This window comes from Malaya genurostris, chromosome 3 (assembly GCF_030247185.1).
Source record: "Malaya genurostris strain Urasoe2022 chromosome 3, Malgen_1.1, whole genome shotgun sequence".
Classification (NCBI taxonomy): Eukaryota; Metazoa; Arthropoda; class Insecta; order Diptera; family Culicidae; genus Malaya; species Malaya genurostris.
This window is the reverse complement of record NC_080572.1, coordinates 287,991,666-288,018,575: the sequence shown is the minus strand read 5'-3', so window position 1 is coordinate 288,018,575 and position 26,910 is coordinate 287,991,666. Positions and strand designations below refer to the sequence as shown.

Genomic DNA, 26,910 nt, shown 5'->3' with positions numbered 1-26,910 from the left:
ACAGGCCATACTGTCAGCAATGTAAAAAAAGTGTGACGATTGATTGAACTGTTTGCTTGTAGATCATTAGAAATTTTGGTTGCCTTGTTCCACATCAATGGCTCGAACAACCCCATGGGGCTGATCCTTGTAGTTTTCGATGGTTTGCAGGAAATCGCACTTTTAGCAACCTTCACTTCACTTCAACGATCAAATGAATCATTTCAGAGAACATAACACTTCGTAAACAACACAAAACGACCAAGCGCCCCTCTTCTATTGAACCACAACGTTTGTTTAAAAACTCAAAAAAAAAACTATCACAGCCAAACACTGATAACAATTGAAGCGATTAAAACTTCGATTCAATATAATATTTTTTGTATATATTTTCGAATGAAATGGCGGATCCGACAAAAAAGTTCGATTGTAACTATCATCCAACTTCTTTAGATAAACACAATAATCAAATTTTGCAAAAACCGATAAAACTATCACTGATCAGAAAACAGCTTTTAAACTTCCTTTGAACGGGGAGCAGCTAATGAAGCAAGTGATGCTTGTTGAATCACATCTTTTTTTGATAAATCTAACTCATATTTAGTTTGAGTGCCGCTGGTTTAGTGTAATTGTTTTATCTTGATTGGGTTTGTATTGGCTTTAACCGCACGCATACTTCCATACAGCATGGTATTATTCCCCCACATTGCTTTTATCTAGTTGTCATCTATTATCACGTTTAAAAATAGTCGTTTTTTCGGTTCCTTTGTTTCGATCCTATAGAAACATCTGTTTGAGTTTCAGGTAATATCGATGTCGCTTTGGTATTCAATAAACCTTATCAACTTTTGTCAGTTTTGTAGGGGTAGGAGTACTGTCAAACACTTCTTCTGACATGATAAGGGTTGTCACGTGAATTTTCACTAACTGAATGGATTTGTGGCGAGCTCCAACACAAATGAGGTCCGAAAATAACATATCTGCCAATTTTAGCTTTTTCAGGTATTAAAGACTGTCCCAGAAAGTGTGGACGCACTTTGATTTCGCAAATTTTATTCGATATACTGATAATATTAGATTACAACAACAGAATATTATTCTCAACATTTGCTACTTAGCCATCAAATTCCGTACAGACTTCTTGGCGACGAGTTTTGACACTTTTTTTCCAATCTTTTTCGAACTGTTGAATGGTTTCGACTGCCGAGACATGTTTCCTAAGATGTGCCTTCGTTAATGCCCAAAATTCCTCAATCGGTCGAAGTTGTGGGCAATTTGGTGGATTCATGTCTTTTGGGACGAAAGTGACATTTTTGGTAGTATACCATTCTACCGTTGATTTCGAGTAGTGGCAAGAAGCAAGATCTGACCAGAAGACAACAGGATCCTTGTGGCTTCGAATCATGGGTAGAAGTCGTTTTCGTAAACATTCCTTGATGTATATTTCGCAGTTCATTGAAGCAGTGGTGATGGAGGGTTTCGAAATCCTATCGCAGCTACAAATTGCTTGCCAAACCATAGCTTTCTTACCAAATTTTTCGACTTCAATCGATGTCTCGGACTGGTTTGACACTTGCCCTTTTTCGCACCGTATAATATTGTGGTCCCGGCAAGGATTTGTAATCGAGTTTCACGTAGGTTTCGTCGTCCATGATTATGCAGTTCAAATTTCCAGCAAAAATCGTATTGTACAGCTTTCGAACCGTCGGTCTGATCGATGCTTCTTGTTTCGGCCTACGTTTTGGTTGTTTCTGCTTCTTATAGGTTCGAAGATTCAAACGTTCTTTAGCACGAAGAACATTTGACTTCAAAGTGCCCATTTTTTTAGCCACAACCCGCACTGAAACCTCCTTCCTTTATTCGAACGCCTTCAGTATACGTTTATCCAACTGAGGGTTAGCAGGACCTTTTTTCTCGACCCGTTTTCGGTTTATCCTCAAAGGTGTTATCCTCATCGAACTTCTTGATTGCATTTCGCACGACTTTTTCACTTACTCCTTCTATTTTTGCTATCTTTCTCAGTGACAGTCCGCGTTCTGTGCACCGTTTGTACACAATTTTTCGACGTTGTTCTGCTGAAAGTCCACGCATTTCGAAACAAACTAATGAAAACGAATAAACAACTACACAAGTGGTTAGAGAAGAGTGTAAACAACAGGACGCAGCCATAAAAATTGACAGATTCTGAAACATTGCGAAATGGCAGCGGTTTTTGGTTGCGTCAATACTTTCTGGGACAGTCTTTAGTAGTACCAAAGTAGATTTATATATCAACTAACTATCAAGATCTGCTAACTAGATACATTAGGCAGTAAGTTTCATAAAAATGTGCATCTCGAGTCGCCATCGATTGTGAAAAAATACTCATGAAATAGAAAATTTTCACTAATCGCTTTTTAATACCGGAACCGGAAGTCGGATCTGGACCAAACTTTTCGAGGACTTCTTAAAGAATTTCGAGACCTTTTATTTGCATCTAAATTTCGGTTGACAAATTTCCGAGAAAGTTGAGTGCGCATTTTCTCATGGATTTGCACATATTGCTTTGTAATTACGTTTATAACTCATAAGAAGTAACGCTTCGTAACACCTATAACTTACCGAAAAATAGCACATGTAACACTTTGTAACGCCTTTTACTCACAAAAAAGTAACGCTTCGTAACGCTACGTACCGCCAATAGCTAACTAAAAAGTAACTTTTTATAACACTTATGACTTACAAAAAAGTAACGCAAGTAACGCTTCGTTACGTTTATAACTTACTACAAAGTAACACTTCGTAACACCTATAATTTCCTTGGCAGTAACGCATCGTAACACGTTTACTACAAGAATCTAACCCACATAATGGTTTTTATTATTCACAATTTACACAATACAATTCATATGATTTGGTACCCTCAATTTAAGGAAATTATCGTATGCAACGCTTTCTAGCTTTCTTTGACTTAACGCAACGCTTCCCATCTCACGACAACATCGAGTGAAACGTTTAAAACCTGTATAATCGGAACAAAAAAAAGTTTGAAACGTGTATAATCGGAACAAGAAACATTACATTATTGTCATTTATTGTCGTGAATACGACTTACTTTACTATAGGGTGCCTTTTCAAAATTTACCCTGTGAGAGAGTGATAAGTTTTTGATCGTGAATATCTCTTGTTGTATCAAACGAATCAACATAATTTTTGCTACATGCCATCGGAAATATGATCACAATTTTATGATAAAATATTCAGTTGTGTGACATAATCTCAAATAGTTCAAAATTAAACTTTTCTGAAATGTTTGGTATAAACGAGTATCAAAGAGGATAATTCATAAGGCGCATTTGCCTTTCTCGTATTTTTAAGCTCATAGCTCAGTGATCTGTGAAAGGATTTATATAATCTAACTACCAATAGAATCGAAATTTTTATAGCCGATAGGACCGCCCATTAGTGAAAAAGCTACAAACGAAATCACGTAAAAAGAAACCTCTCAACAAAAATTGGATCAGTTTGGATTCTATCGCCACTGCGAGTAGATGTATTTTGTGTCGTTTGCAAAGCTAGTTTCGCTTTCGGCAAGAGCGAACAGCTGCCAGTCATTTGCATTGGTGAAAAAACAACGGTGGAGAGCATTATGCAAAATCAGCCGTTCTAATGGCTCTAACAATTTTCTTAAGAACTATTAGGATTTGTTGTTCGCAAATCGAAGGTAAATATCCTCAGGTTAGTGCAAACCTAGAACAGTTTTGTTAGATTTGTGCACTTTTCGCTGTGTGAAATTCACAGTAATCAAGATCAAGATATGCCTTATTTGTTTTTGAGAAAAATGTGGAAAAGGGGAATGCTTGCATAATTCATACAATTGATCAACTAATTGATATTCGGAAGTGTTAAGGAACATGTCAGTTGTTTTCGTATTCACGACATACAGTTATGTCTCTGATATTACCCACCCGCCTTTTTTACCCCGGTTTCATCCTCCATTTTATGTAGTTTAGACTCTGTTCTGCTTCGTAGGAACTGCCGCTGCGAGCTTCATCGGGTCCTCTCTCTGGGTACGTCTACTGTCTACTACTACTACTATTTATCATATATAAGGAGTGTATCGATAAGCAGTTAGCAACATTCAAACGGTTATTACTCTGAAATGGCTTAATTTTTTGCAGCGTGTTTTGCGGTGACATGTTTGTTTACGTCTCAATAACAGCTGCGCAATTGATTGATTTCGGTACGGTTTATCGTTTCAATAGCGGCCCTTACACGATCATTAAAAGTGTCATTACTAAAAAGAAATAGCACTTTTAATGATCGTGTAAGGTCTACGAGTTCAGTAATGACACGGGTAATGATGGAATTCCGGATTTTCCATCATTACCAACAGTATTTCTTCTTCTTATTTTTTTGTGGAAATGCTGAATATCTTTAGAGCTATACGCGAAAAAATGACAAAGTGTAGATTTAAATTGTTAATTCTTCATTAACCTTAACGTTTCAATGGCAAATCAAATTTATTTTCAGCTAAACGAAAATAAAAATATTGCTATTGCTATTGCTGGAGTAGTTACAAATACTCATCATTAATAATGAACGTGTAATGCTAAAAAGTAATGATGTACAGTAATGCAGTAATGACGAGCGTTTGAACAGAAGTGTCATTACTTAGTAATGACACTTTTAATGATCGTGTAAGGGCCGCTAATGAATTGATCCGGAAACACGAAAGAAAATTCTGCACACTTGGTGCTCAGAAAGTTGTGTCACGTACAACGAAATTGCAAAACGGGTGAAAGTGCTCCACACCAGTGTCAAAAATATTATCGAGAAGTTCAGTAAGAGCCTTTCCATGAAGGATTTGCCCCGATCCGGTAGGAAAACGGGTCGCAGCCAGCCCGGCCGGGACTTAAAAGTGGTTGAGTACATCAGGAAAAACCCATCGGCGTCGACGCGGGATTCGGCCAAGCAGTTCAAAACCAGCATCGGGATGATTCAATGGATCAAAGTTCGGAACTCCCTGAAAACGTACAAGAAACAGAAGGTGCCGAAAAAGTCCCTGGTACTGCAAGTTCAGGCCAAAACAAGAGCGCGAAAACTGTATAACCGGATTCTATAGAATAATGACGGATGCATTCTGATCGACGACGAAACCTATGCCAAGGAAGACTCTCGAGCGCTACCCGGACCGCAATATTATACGAAATCGGTGTACCAGGACCTGGACGACGCTGACCCCACGGTGGCGATGGAAAAGTTTGGGCAGAAGGCCAATAAACCATCCATCAACATTCACTTTGAAGAGTAATTTCGAATGACTCGGCACTCGCTGAGTAAGTTATAATAGTAAACGGCAGAGAAAAGTTTTCTCTTTCGTCTGGTGTTAAGCGGCCCTTACACGAGACAATACTATTGTCAATACAAGGAGTATTGACAATACTTTTGATCGTGTAATGGAAACTTCATTGGATTGACGAAAATATTTTCAAAAAAATCAAAACTGCTCATCAATCCAACAATACTTTCTCTCCAGAGAGAAACTGTTAAATATGTGCAATAATCTATTCTCTCTATATTTTAATATTCATTTGCAATATTTGAAGCTCCAAACGCTTGATTTTCTCGAAAAATGTGGACTCCAGTTACCAAGTCAATTGGATTGACGGTATTGACAATACTTTGGATTGACAATAATATTGTCACGTGTAAGGGCTGCTTTAAATTTAATACTCTATCTTTCATAGCTCGCTTGCAATTTCTTTCGAAAGTGGATGTTGACAGGGCTATTTTTTAAGGGTGGATGCGTCTAGGAGCACTAACAACAATTGTCTAAAGCCGTGATTTTTTCTTTCGGGATTTGCTTTTCTTTTTTGTATGCTGAATTAAGAGGAACGTTCATAAAATACTCCCTCATTTGTTCTGGGTTATTCAATTGTGCGGTAGAACATGTTTGTCATCAATAAGCTGTACTTCAGTACAGATGAACGATCCTGGAAGTGAAATAGTAACTAATACGAACTATGTTGGGAAGTGTGAAAGAAGCATGTCAGTTTTATTCATATCCACGCGCTCCAGTTGTGTCTTTGACATTACCCACCCGCCTTTATTTAATTCAGGTTCGAAATTAAAGAAGAAAATTTCCGGTTTCAGGAGAAAAGATGTAAAGTAAATCTCAGCCTACAATAAAAGTATCCACACACAAAAAAAGACAAAACAAAAACTGTTGAGTTCTTCTATCGCGTTTGAAAGTTACGATTCCGAACCTGACTAATGCTGTGACTGTGAGTCTGTATAAAAAAAATAAAGGTAAGTGCACAACCTAGACGGCCTCGGTTGGAATGTGGTTCTCCATTCGTTCATGGCTTTATCATATACGTTCCTTTATCGAGCTGTGTGGCGACAGACGGCGACTCATGAAGTTGCATTATCGATCGTTGAAAGGCGCCCGTTGTGTGCATGGTGCATTCTAACTGCAGTCGGGGTGAGGTGGGGATGTTAAGGCGGAAGGGGGCGCAGTTTGAAAGTACATAGAAGTACTTTGCTGAATCCGGAGCTACGAGAGAACACAGAGTCTCTGTCTGTGTGTCGTGGGTATTGGATTGTAGGTGCGACTGATCAATCAGGGTATTTTTCTGTTCCTGATATGTGTAACAAAGCTGCTTTGTTGATTTCTCAAAGATTTTTATTGCAAATTGCGAAAATTGTTTCACATGTTCTGTTTTCCTAAGTAACGTAGTAGACTGGGCCGTTTCGGTTCGATCGGTAAAGCTTCTGAAATTCGACTGGCTTCTGAATCTATGAGAGTGCCATAGCAACGAACAATCGCCGCTATTCGTCAGTGCTACCGAGACTACCGAGAAGTTGTCTCCTATTCACGGATCTAACATTGCTGCCGGTTCGAGCGGCTGACTGAACGATGAATGAACGAATGATATATTGCTGTCAGATGCATTAATAACCACAGTCGAAAGGCTGCGGCAAGTCTTGGCGAATACCAACAACTTTTTCTGCTGCTGCTGGCTCTAGCCTTTAATATTAAGAAAAAAAAATCATCTAACGGTAAATCCGATTTATTTGCTAGCGCCTAGCCGACCAAGCATTGGATGGTTATCCTAGCTTAGGCGATTATTTGTTGCTAGCCGATATTGGCGAGGTGACGGGCGGGCTCTCCGACAGGCAAGCTGCATACTGGGCGATAGCCGATCACTCATTAAATGGCAGGCACCCGGATGAATGGATAATGAATTGTTATGGCTGCTCCCATCACCCGAGTGAAGACTGGGGGGGGGGGGGGGGGGGGGGGGGGGGGGTTCTCCCATTCCCATTTACAACGTGGCGCCGGTGGAGACGAACGGTGTGTTGTGATTAGTAAGAGGTTTTCGCAGCCCCCACTGACTTGTGGGCAGATAAAGCCATGATCGATGGGTGAAGCCGGATAGAAATAACATTGTGGGAAAATACTGCGGTTGGCATTCTGTTTGTTCAATCCCCGGGTGAACGGGTATTGTGCTTAGTCGGATCCACTTTCGCTACAGTAGCTAGGGATTGTCACAGCTGCTGTATGCTTTCTAATTTATAAGTTTATCCGTATGCAATCTCTTCTGTAACGTGTAGTCAATTCATGTACTGTATTTTCCTTATAATGATTATAATTACTTAACATATAATGATGATCATCGTAATCCTATCAATATTCGACTTAAGAAAATTAAGATATTAGAAAAAAAATCGCACTTATTGTTACTGAATATCCAAAACAATAGCTTCGCTGCTTAAACTTCGGAGTGTTTTGTATCGATTTGTGTGAACCGCCATGTCGATCAGGTTGGTGTTGGTGAAAAAATCCAGCAGAACGGCGTTGGCCCGCAGACTCCACGGTCCACCGAGCATCGTCATCAGCTTCGGGTTGATGAGATTGGCACGTTCTTTCGGCAACATGTAGGTTTCCTCGGGACTCTAAAATGAGACAATTATTAGTTAGATAGATGCTGGTGTAAAGCAACCATTTATTTTTCCAACATACGTAGCTACTTTGAAAACCCTGGACGCCATACAAACTCCAGCTGATGTCTTTTGGAGCGTCCGGATGTTTCTGCGAGAAGAGGTTTTTCATAAACTCGCCCAGTTCGGTATGCTTCAAAAATGAACTGGAATGTTTTTTCCACGGCGCCCAGATAAGATCGGATTCTGAAATCGAAAGAGGCAAAAAATCATTCCATCATTCAATATTGGCATGCCAGAGACATCTGTGCTTCGAAGCACAGCCGTTAATTGTCTGCAAGATTGCACTCAAGTCAGTATGGATCGCAGTATGCGGGTATAACAGTGTGTGGAATTTTCTGCCAGATTCAGGGAAGGGTTGCCGTTAGACAATGTTTGTTCTGCTGGAATTTTCTGAAGTAAAAACACCAACCTATTCCGGGGTACATGATTTTTTTTTCTACGGTGTATAAGAATTTGATTATGAAAATCATTAAGGACAGTATATTACTAGAAAATACTTTCGGAAATTATATAGAATTAGTCCCGAAAGCACTTTTCTCGAAACCACGTTTTTTCAACTGGTTGTCACTCGTATTCCAGAACTGTTGCACGTATCAACATGAACCAAACGGCGTTTTACTCGTTACATGTCTTTCGATGGTCGGAATTAAAAAATTAAATTAATTAGAAGAGCAAACAGAGGTCGAAAATCGAAAAATACGCCGCCATTTTGGTTTTTCACGGTGGAAATTTTTTATTCTTGTTCCGAACATTGCAAATTCGATACAGAATATAAAACTGTTTTTCTTTTTGCAACTAACAAACACCGATCGAGTTTGAGCAACTGTTTTCAGAGTCGCCATATTGAAAATATGAAAATAATTTTTTTTATGAAATTTAATAAAAGGTGATTTTTTTGAGGTTAGGATTTTCATGCATTAGTATTTGCTCAGATTTTTTGAGGTTATGATTTTCATGCATTATTATTTGCTCAGTATGCTCTGACATTTCATCATGAATAGACTTACTAACGAGCAACGCTTGCAAATCAGTGAATGGGCCCTAGAAAAGTTGGCAGAAAATCCGCTTTTTTATCGACAAATTTTGTTCAGCGATGAGGCTCATTTCTGGTTGAATGGCTACGTAAATAAGCAAAATTGCCGCATTTGGAGTGAAGAGCAACCAGAAGCCGTTCAAGAACTGCCCATGCATCCCGAAAAATGCACTGTTTGGTGTGGTTTGTACGCTGGTGGAATCATTGGACCGTATTTTTTCAAAGATGCTGTTGGACGCAACGTTACAGTGAATGGCGATCGCTATCGTTCGATGCTAACAAACTTTTTGTTGCCAAAAATGGAAGAACTGAACTTGGTTGACATGTGGTTTCAACAAGATGGCGCTACATGCCACACAGCTCGCGATTCTATGGCCATTTTGAGGGAAAACTTCGGAGAACAATTCATCTCAAGAAATGGACCGGTAAGTTGGCCACCAAGATCATGCGATTTGACGCCTTTAGACTATTTTTTGTGGGGCTACGTCAAGTCTAAAGTCTACAGAAATAAGCCAGTAACTATTCCAGCTTTGGAAGACAACATTTCCGAAGAAATTCGGGCTATTCCGGCCGAAATGCTCGAAAAAGTTGCCCAAAATTGGACTTTCCGAATGGACCACCTAAGACGCAGCCGCGGTCAACATTTAAATGAAATTATCTTCAAAAAGTAAATGTCATGTACCAATCTAACGTTTAAAATAAAGAACCGATGAGATTTTGCAAATTTTATGCGTTTTATTGTTTAAAAAAGTTCTCAAGCTCTTAAAAAATCACCCTGTATATGGTCTTTTTTCGGTAAAAAGTATAATTTTGATTTATTGTTTAAAATATAAGTGGATTTAGAAAAAAGCATGTTTCTTGGAGGAGCCTGGCCTTAAAGCGTCACCACATCACAGCACACCTTATATTGGTTTTCAATGTTTTGTATTTTCGGGTATTTCTCATAACAATCTTTGCTGTAACAGGCCAATTTTTCAGCCAAAATTCGTCTGAAAATTGTATAACCTAACTAAAACTTAAAAGCGTGCATTGCGACTCACCATTCGACGATTGATTGATTGGCCATAGAAACTAGCTTTGGGTGAACCGGGTAACAGTAATAAATCTAGCCAAATGAGAATGTTTTGTTCTGAATCATATATGAGAAATCGTGAATAAACTAGTTAAAATTGATAAGTAAAATAAAAATTGTTGTGAATGGCAAGTGATGGCGAAAAAGTATGTGGTAAGAAATGGAATACGTGAACTCTAAAAGAAGAAGTTTGTTACCACAAAGTAGTGTAATAATATCTTATTAAGTTTTGTTCATAGGAGAATATTTTTACCGGAACCGAAGATAAATGAAAAGATGTAAAATGATCAACGAAAATGAAAAATAAATGGTAAGGCAAAAGAGGGTTGAAAACCTAGTTGTCATGGATGCATTTTTCAATTTTTGAAAAGTGTCCGGTTTAGCCCTGTCTTCCCCTTCTATTTCTACTCAAATGTACGGAAACTCAACGCTTACTCTGATGAATGATTAAGTGCGAGAGAACTCGTGCTTTGAGTGAATTTTACTCAAATAATAACTCGAATTCTGACATTTTGTTCCGATGGAAAGAACGGCGTGAAATTTGTAGAGCGGCCGTATGTTTCTTACCCAAACTTCAGGGACTTTTCAAAAGAGCGGACCGAACTCCTACAACAATCTCTGGTGTCCGGACAGTCCGGACGTGACCCGGGGGTTTTTATTTTGGCCACAGAAACTGTGATCAAAATAAAATTTTCACTTACAACTTCACAGTATTACGCGAAGGCACCGGCTTTTTCGGCTTTAGTTTAAAATGTTTTTTAAACTCATAAATAGTTGTAATAAAAACCGCGGTGTGCGACACTCCAGTGTTTCATGATGGAAAACTACTAGACGAAAATAAATCTTCATTCTTCTACTTTCCGATCCCGTGTTCGGTTTCTCTGCGTTGGTAGGATCGTAGTAGCCATGCAATGATTCTGTACGCTATAAATCGGCTTCGAAGTCTGTTGAAACATAAAGACCAAATTTCACAAAACGAATGCAACACCAAGACTTGACTTTGCAAATACTTCACTGGTTAAATGAATGAAATCGTTTTCTTCACTCTAGAAAATTACTATGGAACGAACACCCAAAATTACATATAATAAAGACACATTCGTTGTGTACTGTTATTCGGACTTACCTAAGTATAAAACTTTCGGGAAAATTAAGCCAAATAAAATCAAATAGTTGTACAATTCTTCAATTAGGCAGGATGGTTAGCTGATGACAGAAGATTTTTGTATACCGGATCATCGTTCCTGGTTCCGGCAAAGTGCTCGTGTGCTCCAAATCGGAAGTCACTCTAATTTCTCAGAAACGGCCAGACCGATCTTCGCAAACTCAGATTTAAAAGAAAAGTATTATGTTTCCATAAGTCAATGTAGAATGATATCCAGATCTGGCATCCGTTTCCGGAAATACAGGGTGACGAGTGCATGAAATCGCAACCTTTCATTTAGAGTGATAATGCAAAAAACATAATATTGTTTTTAAATTTGGGTCATAAATTTTCCAATTTATGGGCTGTGTTGGTTACTGGCGAAACGAACCGATGTCAGCCGGTTCCAGAAGTACCGGAAATAGTGATAAAATACGTATTTAATCCACCTAGCAGTGTGATGATACAGCCTTTCTTCTTTTTGCATTTCTCTACAGAAAGGTATTAGAATTGCTGAAAAAAACGACTATCGAACGGAGCCTCGGAGACCCGTAGTGTTATATACCATTCGACTCAGTTCGACGAGATCGGAAAATGTCTGTGTGTGCACTTTTCGAAGATATTTTTACCGCTCAATTTTCTCAGAAATGGCTAAACCGGTTTTAACAAGCGTTTGAAATCTACTATTGGGCCATTGATCAAGTTTGAAGAACGAAAGACTGCGATTTCGGGTTCCGGAGATATGATGGTATAAGTGACGCAACCGACAAAACCGCTCTAATATATATATATATATATATATATATATATATATATATATATATATATATATATATATATATATATATATATATATATATATATATATATATATATATATATATATATATATAAGGGTGCCAATATTTTGAGATCACCTCTAGTTTCGCAAAAGCGGTAGTGCTCAAAAGTTTAAGCGCCTCGAAAAAAAGTTCCCATGCAAAATTTGAGCTAAATCGGATATGGGTAAAGGGTGCTGCCCGACGGTTAAGGTTTGAAAATTTTCGATTTTGAAAAATCACCATACGGGGAGAGTACATGAGATTTCCGAAACCAGAAAAAAAAATTTTTTTGTGCCAAAAGTCTTGAAACCTCGAGATTTTGTATCTTTTGTGAGATATTTGGCAATTTCGATTTCGGAAATTTCATGTCCCAACACCCATTGCCGTTGTTGGTGATTGCTGAAAATTTGACAGAAGCTGCTCGATATTTATTAATTTTTCTACATTTCTTCGCTTCACTTCATACTCTGAGTATTTCACGGCCCTTGAAAAAATTACAGTCTGATAACGATTGGTGCTGTGTGGAATTTACCAAGAGAGAATCGCAAGTTGACAATTATCGCAGAAAATCGAATCGATGATTCGACTTGATGATTCTCATACTAGGTTGCAATGATTCAAAACCCTTGCGTGAATGCTCCACATACATTTTCATAGACACAACTCATACAAAAGTTATATGCACATAGTTAGAATAAGCGGCAATAGTAAAATGATTATATCGCACTTATCCACTGCACATACAGAATCGGATCGCGAAACGATAATAAGCGACCGTTTGTTGCTTCAGAGAGAATCCCCACAGCAGCGTTTGAACCTTTGATTCTCAGACAGGTCATCGAGAGAAATTCGCTCTCGCACTGCGATAAAAAAAAATATAGATTTAAATTTGGCAACCATGCACGCTTTAAGAAATTGAACAAAGCACGCTGCGAACGGATCAAAGCCGGTGGTGTTTTCTTCTTCTTTAGTACCAGCATGTATCGACGTGTTCCGATTTTGCATCGTAATTTTGAATAACGATTCGAATGCTTTGACACTTATCGCTCTATAATGTTGGAACCGGAAGTCGGATCTGGATGAAATTGCACAGATGTAAAGAAATTGAAAGTTTTAATTTGAATCGTGAAAATCATTCCAGATCGGGATAATATTTACTAGCAGTCTATGGGACCATAAGACCTTTCATTTGAATCTGAGTTTGTGAAATTCGTTTCAGAAATCTCTGAGAAAATTGAGTGACATTATTTGTCACACACACAGACATTTTGTGAACTCGACAAACTGAGTCGAATGGTATATGAAACTCGACCCGGGGGCCTCGATTTTCACAGTGATTGCATAGCCTTTCTATATGAGAAAGGTAAAACCATTTGAAATTTTCAAAATCGAAGAAATAATTTTGATGCCAAAAGGCATAGAATTGCATGAAACGTCGAGATTTAGTGTAATCTCGAAAAAATTTTTTTTTAATCGACTTTTTGGGACTTAGAAAAAATATCGAAATTTTTCTATGTCCCAGAAAGTTGATTTTTTCAAAAAAAATATTTTTGGGATGACACTAAATCTCGACTTTTCATGCAATTTTAAGAGTTTCGGCATCCAAAAATAATTTCGATTTTGGATATTTCATGTACTTCCCCCTATGGTGCATTTTCAAGATTGAAAATTTTCAAACCTTAACCGCCGGGCAGCATCCCTTACGTACAACATTCCAGTATATATGGAAGATAGTGCTATAGAAGTGCGTGTGCATGATCTTCCCTCAAGCGTCATCGATCCTTATGTTCGCAAAACTATGTCCCAATACGGAGAGATTCTTTCTATCGAAAAAGAAAAGTGGAAGAACTTTTTCCCCGGTATTCTAAATGGCGTACGTTTGTTACGCATACACTTGAAGAGGCCAATACCTTCTTATGTGATTTTCGGTCGAGATACAAAAATCCCGTGCAAATCACTTGTTACCTATGACAATCAGATAGCCACATGTCAATATTGCCAAAAAGCTGTTCACTACGGTAAGCCATGTGATAAACCGGACAAGGAGACAACTACACCAAAGGACAACGGTGCTTCCTTCACACCAACCCCAAGCAACACCTGTGACAGCCACCAACACCAATGAAGCATCCCCTTCAACGAAACCATCCAACGTATCCCCTATAGAACAAAGTACATTAGCTACAGTTAACAACTTACCCTTCAACCAACCAGCAACTGCAACCAATGTACAACAAGGTGCATCTAAAGCAACTAGCAACGAAAAGAAGACGGAAATCGACAACAATACCATCGATGCGGCAGTGGATGACGAGATGAACCACGAACAAACTGCCCCTCAATCCTCGCAGGAGGGAAATGGAAGCTCCTCTCCCTCTAGAAAAAGGTGATAACGAGATCCAATACAAAAAAAAATTATTTAAAAACTCAGCTCAATCGGCCACGTAAAGCTTGTACGCAAATAGGCCTGAATCAAAAAATATCTTTTAAATAAAAAAAGACATGTTCGCCATTTCACGCAGTCCACCTGAGTTCGATTCCCAACCCCGCACAATGCGTTAGAAATTTTTTCTGGCCCGAAAAGACGAAAGACCTTAAGGTTAAAACCACTGTGTTTAATGAAAACGTGAGTTATACGGGAAAGGCATCATAACATCACTAGGTTGATTAAAACAGATTTTTTTGTTCTTTATTTACAATAAATTTCTTTTTATATACCATCATCATATGGTTTCATGTTTTTCCTCTTTGTTTGATAAGGAGTGTATCGAAAATAAGTTATCCACATACATTTGTGTTGTACAGCATCACAGCATGCTGTGCGTTTAGCTGTTAGCTTTCGTTTGTTTAGTTGTTTGTGCGATTGAAATTCTGCGTGTTCAAAATGTCGCTTATTGAAAAGGAAGTGAAAATTGAGATTCTGGACACATGGTGAAGTGAGAAGGGTATTACTATGCGAAAATTGGCGAAGCGGTTCGGAATTCATCATGTCAGTGTTAAAAGCATTATTTATAAGTTTGGGAAAACACTATTCTTTGGATGAGCTTTCAGAAAGAGGCAGAAAACCCGGTTCTTCCAACCCAAAACTGGACCAGAAAGTGGTATCTCTAATCACGAAGAATAAATCAATGTCAATACGTGATTTGCAGGAACGAGTGTCGGAATGGTCCAGCGTATCAAGAGGCGAAATCATCTGAGGACCTACAGGAAGCAGAAAATCTCGAAACAAAGTGTAGAACAGAAGAAGCGAGCAGCAACAAGGGCCCGGAAATTATATTCGCATCTTTTGCAGTGTCCGGATGCATGCGTTTTGATGGACGTGGAGACTTATGTAAAGGAGGACTCAAAAACCCTTCCAGGTCCACAAAACTTTACTGTCGTCGTAATATCAATCCATCAAATTGCCCTCAGCTTCGACCCAAAAAAAAATATCAATCCATCAAATTGCCCTCAGCTTCGACCCATCAAACGTTACTGGGCAATCGTAAAGAGGGTCTCCAAGAAGACTGGTAAGGCAGCTGGGAACATTTTTTGCTCAAGCGTCCAAAAAATGCGATGCAACTCTTGTCCGGAGCTTGATGAAGAGCGTTCGATCAAAAGTTTGAAAATTCGTGAAGGAATAACTTAAATTTCATCCAGTTTTCAATATGACCAAGTTTAATCTCGTACAATAAAGGATCAATTTTTAGTTTGAATAAAATATTTTTATCATAATTTGAAAGAAAAAGTACGGGTGTGTAATGTCAGAGACATAACTGGATGTCGTGAATACGAATAAAACTGAAATTCCTTCTTTATACTTCCGAATATCAATTAATTGATCGATTGTGTGAATTGTGCAAGCTTTTTCCCTTTTTGATTACTTGAAACGATACACCTAAACTAAAGTACAGCTTAGTTACATTAAACATTCTGACATACAATTAAATATTACAAGCTAATCAGTATAGTTATTTATGATAAAATAATGGTGGTTCTGCAAAAAACCGTTTGTTAAGGCGTTCGTGATGGAGAGTGGCGAGTTTAGTTCGAATCTATTCAGAGTCGGTGCTATGCATTTTATATAGCAAATCAGCAGAAAGTTCTACTAAAAACTACAACTGGTTGAAAAATGGGCCGTATACAGTATAGTGAAGGAAAATTTCGCATAATTCTGTAGGTATACAATTATGATTCTAAATAGCAACATACAGAATTTTGATATCGATTACTTCATTTTAGACTTGAATATTTCAGTGAAAGAAATTTTCAAAAGGCTGCACGGGATTCATTTTTCGCTGTATTTTGCTCCAATGCAAACGAACAGCAGCAGGATGATGCAATCGATTTTCTTCGAAGGGAAACTGGCTCTGCGGTCTGTGCGTTTGAGGTTTTGTACCACGCAAAAATTTTGCTCTCATTACTGGCGACAGTTGCTTTTGACGATCGAAGTCCAAATGAAAGCCCGACCTGAACGTGTCACGCTTTCTACTTGGTTTGTTCTTACTAATGTTGGTGGGAGAACCTCACCTCGACATCCAGTTCCGTCTGAAGCAATAGAAGAAATGAACAATTTTCAATCAAAGTTTACCTTTTATACTCGTTCAGGAGATAATCGGAACTGATATGCGCTTTACTACCTCAAAACCGTGGTCTGGGTGCGAAAAAAGGCAAGCAAACGTGATGAATTTTCCTCATTATTTCCAAAAGTTTTCGAAAACTTTGTTTTTCAGTTATTTATGGTTATCTGACGCTGTTGAAAATTTAATCACAAATTCCTGATTATATTTCCGACAGCTAGTAGAAAAAAAATATGTTGTTGGGTTGAGTACATCGAGAGATATTCGCGATAAAGTTCTGCCCATTCTTGTACAGGGTAAATTTTGAAAAGGCGCCCCATAGTAAAGTAAGTCGTATTATTCACGACAAAAGTTGTGGATAGCTTATTTTCGATACACTCCTTAATCACTCTACTCTTTTCTTTCGCTTTAAATTTTAGTTGCCCTCCCAATATTTTTGGAACTTGCCGCCCCTGATCTCTGATGGTAAAGAACAAAACGTACTTTCATATTTGTTTCCTAAATTCCAAAAAAAAACGGATCCACCCCAGTGATCTTCCAGTTAGTACCGTCGCCATATCAATTCCAACTGACCGAACACAGACTGAATCTTCAGTACAGTCTCATCTTCGCCGGCAGCCAGTTCAGTTATCAGTCCAATTTATCAACGCACAGATGGAAGTTCGTGTGAGACGTTTATTGTTGCTGCTGGTGATATGCTCTCAACTGACGATCGGTAATTTGGTGAAGCATAATCGTTTGATGAAACAGGAACGAATCAAAAATTATGAACCTACATGGGCCAGTTTGGATTCGAGACCGCTGCCGAAGTGGTATGACGATGCAAAAATCGGAATTTTCATTCACTGGGGAGTCTACGCCGTTCCCAGCTACGGTTCCGAGTGGTTCTGGATCAATTGGAAAGGTTAGTTGGCTTACGAAGTGGAATTACATGTAAAAACCGTTTAAAAACTTTCGTTCTTAGGTTACAAGTACGAGGCCTACGTGAACTACATGGCAAACAATTACAAACCGGATTTTACCTATCAGGATTTTGCGAGTGACTTCACTGCGGAATTGTTCAACGCCACCGAATGGGCAGAGCTGTTTGCCCAGTCCGGGGCCCGGTACGTAGTTCTGACGAGCAAACATCACGAGGGATACACTTTGTGGCCATCGAAGTACACCTACAGTTGGAATTCGGTTGACGTCGGTCCACATCGGGACATAATCGGTGAGCTTTCGAGTGCCATCCGAAAGAACTCGAATCTGACCTTCGGAGTTTACTATTCGCTGTTCGAATGGTTCAATCGGCTTTATCACGACGATAAGCTGCACGCTTTTCTCAAGCATGACTACGTCGACAGCAAAGTTTGGCCGGAGCTGAAAGAGTTGATCAACACGTACAAACCGGAAGTACTGTGGAGTGATGGCGATTGGGAGGCACCGGACGGTTACTGGAAAGCGAAGGAATTCTTCACCTGGCTGTACAATGAATCCCCCGTCAAGGACACCGTGGTGACCAACGATCGCTGGGGAATCGGAACGCTGTGTTTACACGGAGATTTCTACACTTGCTCCGATCGTTACAATCCAGGTAGAAATCTAATTTTTCGTCATTCTATTTTTGGCATATTGAAATTGAATTGAATACTCTACTGATAGGAGTTCTCCAGCCGCACAAATGGGAAAACGCAATGACAATCGATAAGATGAGCTGGGGGCACCGGCAGAATGCAAAACTGGAAGATTTTATGAGCTCTTCGGAGCTGATTGCCGAGATTGCCAGTACAGTAAGCTGCGGGGGTAACATTCTTATCAATGTGGGTCCCACCAAGTACGGGACAATTGATCCGATATTTGCCGAACGTCTGACTGATATGGGCCGGTAGGTGAGTGTGATTGTTATTGGGAACCCAGTGCTGTAACCCAGATGCACTTTCAGATGGCTCAAAACCAATGGGGAAGCAATCTACAAGTCCAAACCTTGGTCCTACCAGAATGACACCTTGACCGCCGATGTTTGGTACACTACCAGGGGTCCATCAGCTCGGCGAAGTGATGTTGGTTTTACTACGGTTTACGCGATGGTACTAAACTATCCCTTTAAAACCAATAACGTTCAGTTGGGAGCATTCGGTGAAATGTACAGAAATGTGGTTACGATTTCTATGCTGGGCTTCAACACAAGCTTAAAGGTAAGACATTTTTTTTAGTTTATTAACTAGCAATTGCATCATCGATTTTTTTTACAGTGGAAACCAACAGAAAAGGCCATTCAAGTGGAATTTCCGCCCAAAAATGAGATCGACAGATTGCAATTGAAACTCGCCTGGACGTTGAAAATAGTGCTGTCTTCAAACAAAGAGTAGACTATGTGTGACTATCATCTAAAATATCAATTTTGTTTAATTGAACCATAGTTTTCAATAACTTAGAGAAGACCGGGGCTAAGCCGGACACCTTAAATATCTTATAAACCGCAATTATTTCAATCCATGGATTGACTTTGTATACATACTTTTTCAACTACAGTTAGCGGGATGACTCTGAGTCGATTCAGTTTGGTACTAATCGCGTTTATATCAAAACGAGACCGGTTTTTACTGAAACTTTTTGTCGTGAACACGTCTTACTTTAAAATGAATGAATTTTGCGCAAACTCGAACAAATGTTGGCTGCACATAAAAACTTCGTGACGAAAAAAAAAAACACTTCGCATACTTTGTTTTCCCAAAAATGATCTAGACTGTCTTCTGAAAAGGGTCTCTAATGTTTTCACAAATTTTTTCAAATGGCTGTAGTCGAAAACTGACAAATTCTACAAAAAAGTGTTGTAAATATGATTTTTACAAAATTAATCAAGCTTTTGAATAAATACAATAATAATGTTTAATACTTGGAATAATCCAGCGCAGCTGCACCCATTGTAGAAGTCATGGCCTGCTATGTACCGATTATTTTGTACCTACACAGTTTGGTTTTCAGAATTTAGTTTCAGGATACAGGTTCGAAAGGCAAACTAAGACTCTGGAATTGAATCCAAATTCTATATTTTGGAACTGAACCTAGTGCCGTGGTTTGAGTTCGGGATTGGTGTCTAAAATTCTGACTCAGGAGTTCAACTTCAGAATTATGCCACAAAATTCAAGATATGATTTCTAGATCTGCATTTTGAACCAAAATTTTAGATATGAGCTCCAAACCAGAATTTTGGAACTGACTCCTGAACCATAATTTAATTCCGAAATTCGGTTTCAGAATTTACTTTCAGTTCAGTTTCAGAATTCGTATACAAAATACATATCTAGAATTTAGATTCGGAATTTAGAAATGAAGAGAGGGAAATGAATTGATTAAATACTGAACTTGGGTTCTGGAACTAGACTTTGGAACTGAGTTCAGTTTATTAATTCAGGTTCGGAATTCAAGTTCAGAATTCAGTTCTAGAATTGAATTCGAAACCTGGATTCTGAGAATAAGTTCAGCTTCACAGTTCTAGAATTGAATTCTTGATCTGGATTCCCAAACTCAATTTGGAGCCAGTCCCAGGTTCTAAATATAAATCCAAAGTTATTGCGGCCGAGCGGATTTCGCACGGTTTTTAGAAAACATTTTATCACATTTGTGAAGCATTTGTTCAAAAAAAAAGTTTTTTCTAACTTTTTGAGCTTGAGTTTTGTGAAACCCCAAAAAATTAAAAAGGGGCGAACGTTTCAGCAATTAGTCGAGCTGGCCGAATTGGTGAATTTTCACCATGATAACAGTTCGGCTGAAAAGTTCGTATCGTTTTATAGAAACACACATTTTTTTGCCAAAATTCGTTTTTATTATTCAACATAATTGCCATCAGAGGCGATACAGCGATTATAGCGATCTTCCAACTTTTCGATACCATTTTTGTAGTACGATTTGTCCTTTGCCTCAAAATAGGCCTCAGTTTCAGCGATTACCTCTTCATTGCTTCTAAATTTTTTACCAGCGAGCATTCTCTTGAGGTCTGAGAACAGAAAAAAGTCACTGGGGGCCAAATCTGGAGAATACGGTGGATGAGGGAGCAATTCGAAGCCCAATTCGTTCAATTTCAGCATAGTTTTCATCGACTTGTGACATTGTGATTGTGAGCTCACGCGGCACCCATTTTGCACAAAGCTTTCTCATATCCAAATATTCGTGAATAATATGTCCAACATGTTCCTTTGATATTTTTAGGGTGTCAGCTATCTCGATCAACTTCACTTTACGGTCATTGAAAACCATTTTGTGAATTTTTTCACGTTTTCATCGGTAAAAGCCTCTTTTGGACGTCGACTTCGTTCATCGTCTTCGGTGCTCATATGACCAGTACGAAATTTTGCAAACCACTTACGAATTGTTGCTTCGTCCGGTGCAGAGTCTGGATAACACTCATCAAGCCATTTTTTGGTATCGACGGCACTTTTTTTCATCAAAAAGTAGTGTTTCATCAACACACGAAATTCCTTTTTTTCCATTTTTTTCACAATAACAAAAGTAGCTTCACTCAAAATGCAATATCTCACAAACTAATAATCAGACAGCTGTCAAATTTATACACGTATCTTTTGAAGGTTGGTACTAACTGAAAATGGTATGGATTTAATTCTAGTGGCGCCCTCTCATAGAAACGATACGAACTTTTCAGCCGATCTGTTAAAACCAACATTTTATGTTCCTAAATTAAGGGTTACAAATCATATGAATTATTTCGTGGAAATTATGAATGTTAAAAACCATTATAAGGGTTAGACTCTTGCGTTACGAAGCGTTACATGCGTTGCTTTTTAGTAAGTTATAGGCGTTACGGAGCGTTACAAAGAGTTACTTTTTTGAAAGCTATAGACTTTACGAAGCGTTACATGCGTTTTGTTTTGTAAGTTATAGGCGTTACATTCGTTACTTTTTAGTAAGTTATGGGCGTTACGGAGCGTTACAAAGCGTTACTTTATTATAAAGTTATAGGCGAAGCGTTACATGCGTTACATTTTTGTATGTTAATGGCATTACGAAGCGATACATGCGTTACTTTCTAGTAAGTTATAGACGCTGCGGAGCGTTACAAAGGGTTACTTTTTTTAATGCTATAGGCGTTACGAAGCGTTATACGCGTTACTTTTTTTAAGCTATAAACATTATGAATCGTTACTTTTTTGAAAGTTGAAGACGTTCCGAAGCGTTATTTTCTAGTAAGTTAAAGGCGTTACGGAGCGTTACTAAGCGTTACTTTATTATAAAAGTTATAGGCATTATGAAGCGTTACATACGTTACTTTTTTGTGAGTTATAGGCGCTACGAAGCGTTACATGCGTTACTTTTTGCAAGTTATAGGCGTTACGAAGCATTACATGCGTTTTTTTGTTGTAAGTGATAGGTTTTACGAAGTGTTACACGCGTTACTTTTTTGTGAATTATAAGCGTTATATGCGTTGCTTTTTTGTAAGTTCTAAGCGTTACATGCGCTATTTTTTGTAAATTATACGTGTAACGAAGCGTTACATTTGTTTATTTTCTGTAAGTTATGACGTTACGAAGCATTACATGCGTTATTTTTTCGTGAATCATAGGTGTTACGAAGCGTTACATGCGTTACTTTTTTGTAAGTTGTAGACGTTATGAAGCGTTTTCATGCCTTACTGTTTGTTGGTCATAGGCGTTACGAAGCGTTACATGCGTTATGTTTTCATATGTTACAGGTGTTACTAAGCGTTACATGCGTTACTTTGTTGTAGGTTATAGGCGTTACAAAGCGTTACATGCGTTATTTTTAGTAAGTTATAGGAGTTACAAAGCGTTACATACGTTACTTTTTTGTTAGTTTTATGAGTCCAGATCAGATGTAATTTTAAAAAAGAAATTTTTTGAATAAAATCAGTTTTGGGAAAAGTTTTTAGATTTCCGAAATCGAAAATTTCATGAAACGTTGAGGTATGGTGTAATCTCGAAAAAAGTTTTGGAAAAGTAAATGATTCGGACCGAGAATTTGAAATCGCGTAACATCGAAAATCCGCGTAGAAAAAAAACCGCAAAGCTAAAGAAATGTCATTTTTTTTAAGCCAAATGTCTAAGAAATTCATAAAACGTTAAAATGTCTCAATGTTTTTTGGAAGAAACGACTTTGGGAATTTGAAAGCTTCGGAATTTCGCGTAGAAAAAAATCGAAAAATTGAAGAAATTGTTTTTGATGCCGAATGTCTTAGAAATGCATGAAACGTCCAGATCTGGTGTAATCTAAAAAAATGTTTGGAATAAAATTTATTTTGAAATTTCGGGAGTCGCAAATTTTTTTCGAAACCAAATGTCTTAGAAAAAAAAATTCGAATTCGCGTTAAAAACCGCGTAATTTCGGAAATCCACTTAAAAAAAACCTTATTTAATCCACCTAGTGATGTACTGATGCCTTTCTCATATCATTATTTATGTTTTCAAAAACAGCACCAGAAGATTCTGTCAAGATTTTTTTTCAAACATGAATATAATCAAAAACTTTCTTTGGTATAAACTGCCATCACCTTTTCAATTTGTAAACAGTTTTATCAAGATAATATATATTTAAATGTGGTAACCCTGCTCGTTATACAAAATTGAACTAAGCACGCTGTGTGCTAGGCGATGGCGTTTTCTTCTTCCTTACCAGCACGTACCGATGCGTACCGGTTTTGCATCGTCATTTTGTATGACAGTTTGAAAGTTATGACATTCGTTACCTTATAATTTCGGAATCGGAAGTCGGATCTGGATAAAATTTCACTGCATCTCTTATTACACAGAGAGTTTTAATTTGAATCATGATTTGTGAAAATCGACTTAATCGTTGCTGAGAAATCAAAGCAAGTTCTTGTTTAAAGCTTTTCTCCACTATTATCGGTGCTTTTGGAAGCGGAATCCGGGAACTAGCGGCCCCAAAGTAGGTTTAAATACCTAAATACTAACATGATCTGCTGACTAGATGAATTTCGAGGTAAGTTTTATAAAAATGTGCACATCGTTTCGCCATCGCTTGTGAAAAAATTCTCATGGAATTGAACATTTTTACTAATCGCACTGTAATACCGGAATTCGGATCTGGATCAACTTTTCGGGGACTTTTTGAAGAATTTCAAGATCTTAGTTTATAAAAATCGGTTAAGAAATTCCCGATAAAATTGAATGCGCATTTTCTCATAGATTTGCACATATTGCCTTGTAATTCCTAAACCGGAAGTCGGATCGATATAAAATTCAACAGCGAGCTATGCGACAATAAAACCTTTCGTTTGAATCTGAATTTACGGAGACGAAATCGGACTGACTAACTACATGTGTGTTAAACGAAAAACCCAGCTAACCCACACAGAATCACACTCGTCGCGGTCATAAATTAGATAATGACGGCGGTCTTGATTAGTTGGAAGAACTGGAAGCTGCAAGTGCCTGACCAGGCCTACTTACTTACCGTTCAAACTGGCCGCGTGACTGTACGTGACGAGAATGTACTTTCCGTCTTGGCGCATCTGAGCCAGTGTGAGATGATGGGATTGCCGTTCGTCCTTCTCCTCGTTTCCGAAGTGGGGCCGACGGTAGATAAGATCACCAAGTTCCTGCTCCAGCAGCTGTAGGAATTCGGCGTGTTGTTCGGGATGGTTGTGGAAGCCCAGCGGAAAACGTCGGAAATCCAGAAAGACCGATTCTTCCGAAAGTATAACGAACCGGCGGATATCCTGCAGAATGGGCAGAATCGATCCTACCCGGTAGCTTTCATTCATAATCCAAAAATTTCGTGTTCCATTGTGCGACGGATGGAACCCGACGGAGAAGTCCAGATATCGAATACCGAAGACTAGTTGAGTCCAGATATCCAGATCCTGTCGGTAGCCAATTCGTTTGAAATAGACATTATTCACATTGGCTTTGGTTTGATAGCATCCCGAGCAGTGAGTTCCCGGCAGAAACAGATCCTTCAGTGACACGTTGCCCAAGTTTCCTTCGGTGAACATCCAGTTGGGTTGAATTTTCAAACAGTCAAAAGTTTGCAGTTCATTGCTTTTGTCGTAACTGACAAGATAGAATCCGAAGCATAGCGGTTTGGCGCGACGTTTCGGTATATGCCGCAGGACTTCTTCGAAATTCCATCCACCGGGCATCCGTTGTTTGCCGAACTTCTGTTCGGTTATGACTTCCCCGGAAGTTTGCCCGTTGACAATCACTTTGACTATCGGAGGTTCATTGGAAATGGCCGGATTCGCCGTGTATAGTCCAATCCAATCCGGAGGCGTCTCACAATCGGGCCCCCAATTTATGACAACCGAAGCATTCTCCAGGTGCCTTGATAGCGATGACAGAGTCAAATACACTGGACAGGTATCACACAAAACGGACGATAAACCAAAAAGCACTAAAGAAATGGAACAAACGGAAACACTTCCGAGTTTGGCCATCGCTCCTTCGTTGTATAGAAAAAAAACAGTAGTCTATTACCGAAATTGGTCGGTTCCGTCTTTTGACACGTCTGACGGCCACAAGCTGTGCGCTAAGACTGACCGCCGAATCGTAGATGGCCGTGAGTCTCAATGCATGGCTGCCTGCCTGCATTCGTTGAAGATTAGTACAGTTTAAAGAAAAAAAAACCGGGATAGCGATGAGTCTCATATCAATCTCGAGGGCGGCGCTGGTGGTTTGCGATAAAATGGGAACAAACGAAAAATGCGTACCGTTTTCCATGTATTGCGGAAATGGTAATTTGCTGTACTGATTAATTAAATAAAGCTAAATGATGGTACTTCGAGGTTTGAGGCTTCAATTATCTCGGTAGCAATGTTAAATGAATGCCATTGCAGAGATTCTTTGGATATCCAATATTCTTTGCTTCCATTTTAATTTTGTGTGTAAAACCCCCTTCGTCTCCACCGCCCCCTGCGATTCGGTGGTAGAAACTAAAACAAATTCAATTACCTTTTCAAGCCTTATCTTAAGTGGTATTCTTCCCATCCATTGATGGTTAGGATTCAGGACCGAACACCTGTTCCAATCCAAATACGCTGGCCTTGTTATGTGGCGGCGCTCCGTTGCGACAACTGCGCCAGGTGTTCTGATAACAATCAACCGGCGGACGAATCTGTGTGAAATTGCGTTCGATGACATGCACATGGTTTTTTACTGAATTCCTTGAGCAACGCAACACGTGAGTATGTTTTGTTGATTTATCAATCAGCGCCGGGAAGCTTCTAGCGATTTTTGGAATGTTATCATTGGTTGTTAGCTGGCTTCCTGTTTTTCTTTCTTTTGCCTTAATGTTGTCAACATTGTTGAATTAGTCAATTAGTCACATCGTTAAGCCATGTCCTCCAATGTTGACGTTTATTAAATAATTAAATTGATGTATTCAGCGTTGGCAACACTTTCTCTGATTCTAATGAAACCTGCTGTACATAGAGACTTTTTCACAAAAAAAAAAAAACACTTTGTTTTTCCAAAAATGAATTCGAATAGCAAAAAAAATTTAGATTTGGATGATATTTTGTTACAAGATCCCTAACTATGATCAAAACTTCAAGTTGGGCACAGCTACTTTTTTTCAGTGTGCGAGTCGATTAGGATTTTTCTCCATGTCTTTATTTCACTGACTAATTTTTTAGAAATCACTCGTGCAACACTTTTCTGCAGGATTTATAATTTTTCGACTACAACACGACTAACTGCTGTCAAACTGTTTGTTTGAAGCTAATTTATATTATTCTCAACATTTGCTACTTAGCCATTGTAGACTAGCTGGTGCATCTTCTTGCGAACGTTCCTCATTAAATTCCGTACAAACTTCTTGGCGACAAGTTTTGACACTTTTTTCCAATCTTTTTCGAACTGTTGAATGGTTTCGGCTGCCGAGACATGTTTCCTAAGATGTGTCTTCGTTAATGCCCAAAATTCCTCAATTGGTCGAAGTTTTGGGCAATTTGGTGGATTCATGTCTTTTGGGACGAAAGTGACATTTTTGGTAGTATACCATTCTACCGTTGATTTCGAGTAGTGGTAAGAAGCAAGATCTGGCCAGAAGACAACAGGATCCTTGTGGCTTCGAATCATGGGTAGAAGTCGTTTTCGTAAACATTCCTTGATGTATATTTCGCTGTTCATTGAAGCAGTGGTGATGAAGGGTTTCGAAATCTTACCGCAGCTACAAACTGCTTGCCAGACCATAGCTTTCTTACCAAATTTTTCGGCTTCAATCGATGTCTCGGACTGGTTTAACACTTGCCCTTCTAACACCGTAGAAGATTGTGGTCCCGGCAAGGATTTATAATCGAGTTTCACGTAGGTTTCGTCGTCCATGATTATGCAGTTCA

The 26,910-nt window shown here is 38.7% G+C and overlaps 2 protein-coding genes across 2 annotated transcripts; one reads left to right on the top strand and one right to left on the bottom strand.

The window, feature by feature from the left end:
• The first annotated feature begins 5,997 nt into the window (after positions 1-5,997).
• On the top strand, positions 5,998-22,812 carry LOC131435791 (putative alpha-L-fucosidase). The gene is made up of 6 exons (XM_058603989.1): positions 5,998-6,270; positions 17,017-17,501; positions 17,562-18,173; positions 18,242-18,464; positions 18,522-18,774; positions 18,832-22,812. Exons 2-6 carry the CDS (start codon positions 17,060-17,062, stop codon positions 18,946-18,948), a joined length of 1,647 nt encoding a protein of 548 aa, XP_058459972.1. The 5' UTR covers positions 5,998-6,270; positions 17,017-17,059; the 3' UTR covers positions 18,949-22,812.
• Positions 7,551-25,131, bottom strand: LOC131435792 (uncharacterized). The gene is made up of 3 exons (XM_058603990.1): positions 24,027-25,131; positions 7,988-8,151; positions 7,551-7,920 (listed from the first exon to the last, which is right to left on the bottom strand). Exons 1-3 carry the CDS (start codon positions 25,006-25,008, stop codon positions 7,705-7,707), a joined length of 1,362 nt encoding a protein of 453 aa, XP_058459973.1. The 5' UTR covers positions 25,009-25,131; the 3' UTR covers positions 7,551-7,704.
• Between the last annotated feature and the right edge of the window lie 1,779 nt (positions 25,132-26,910).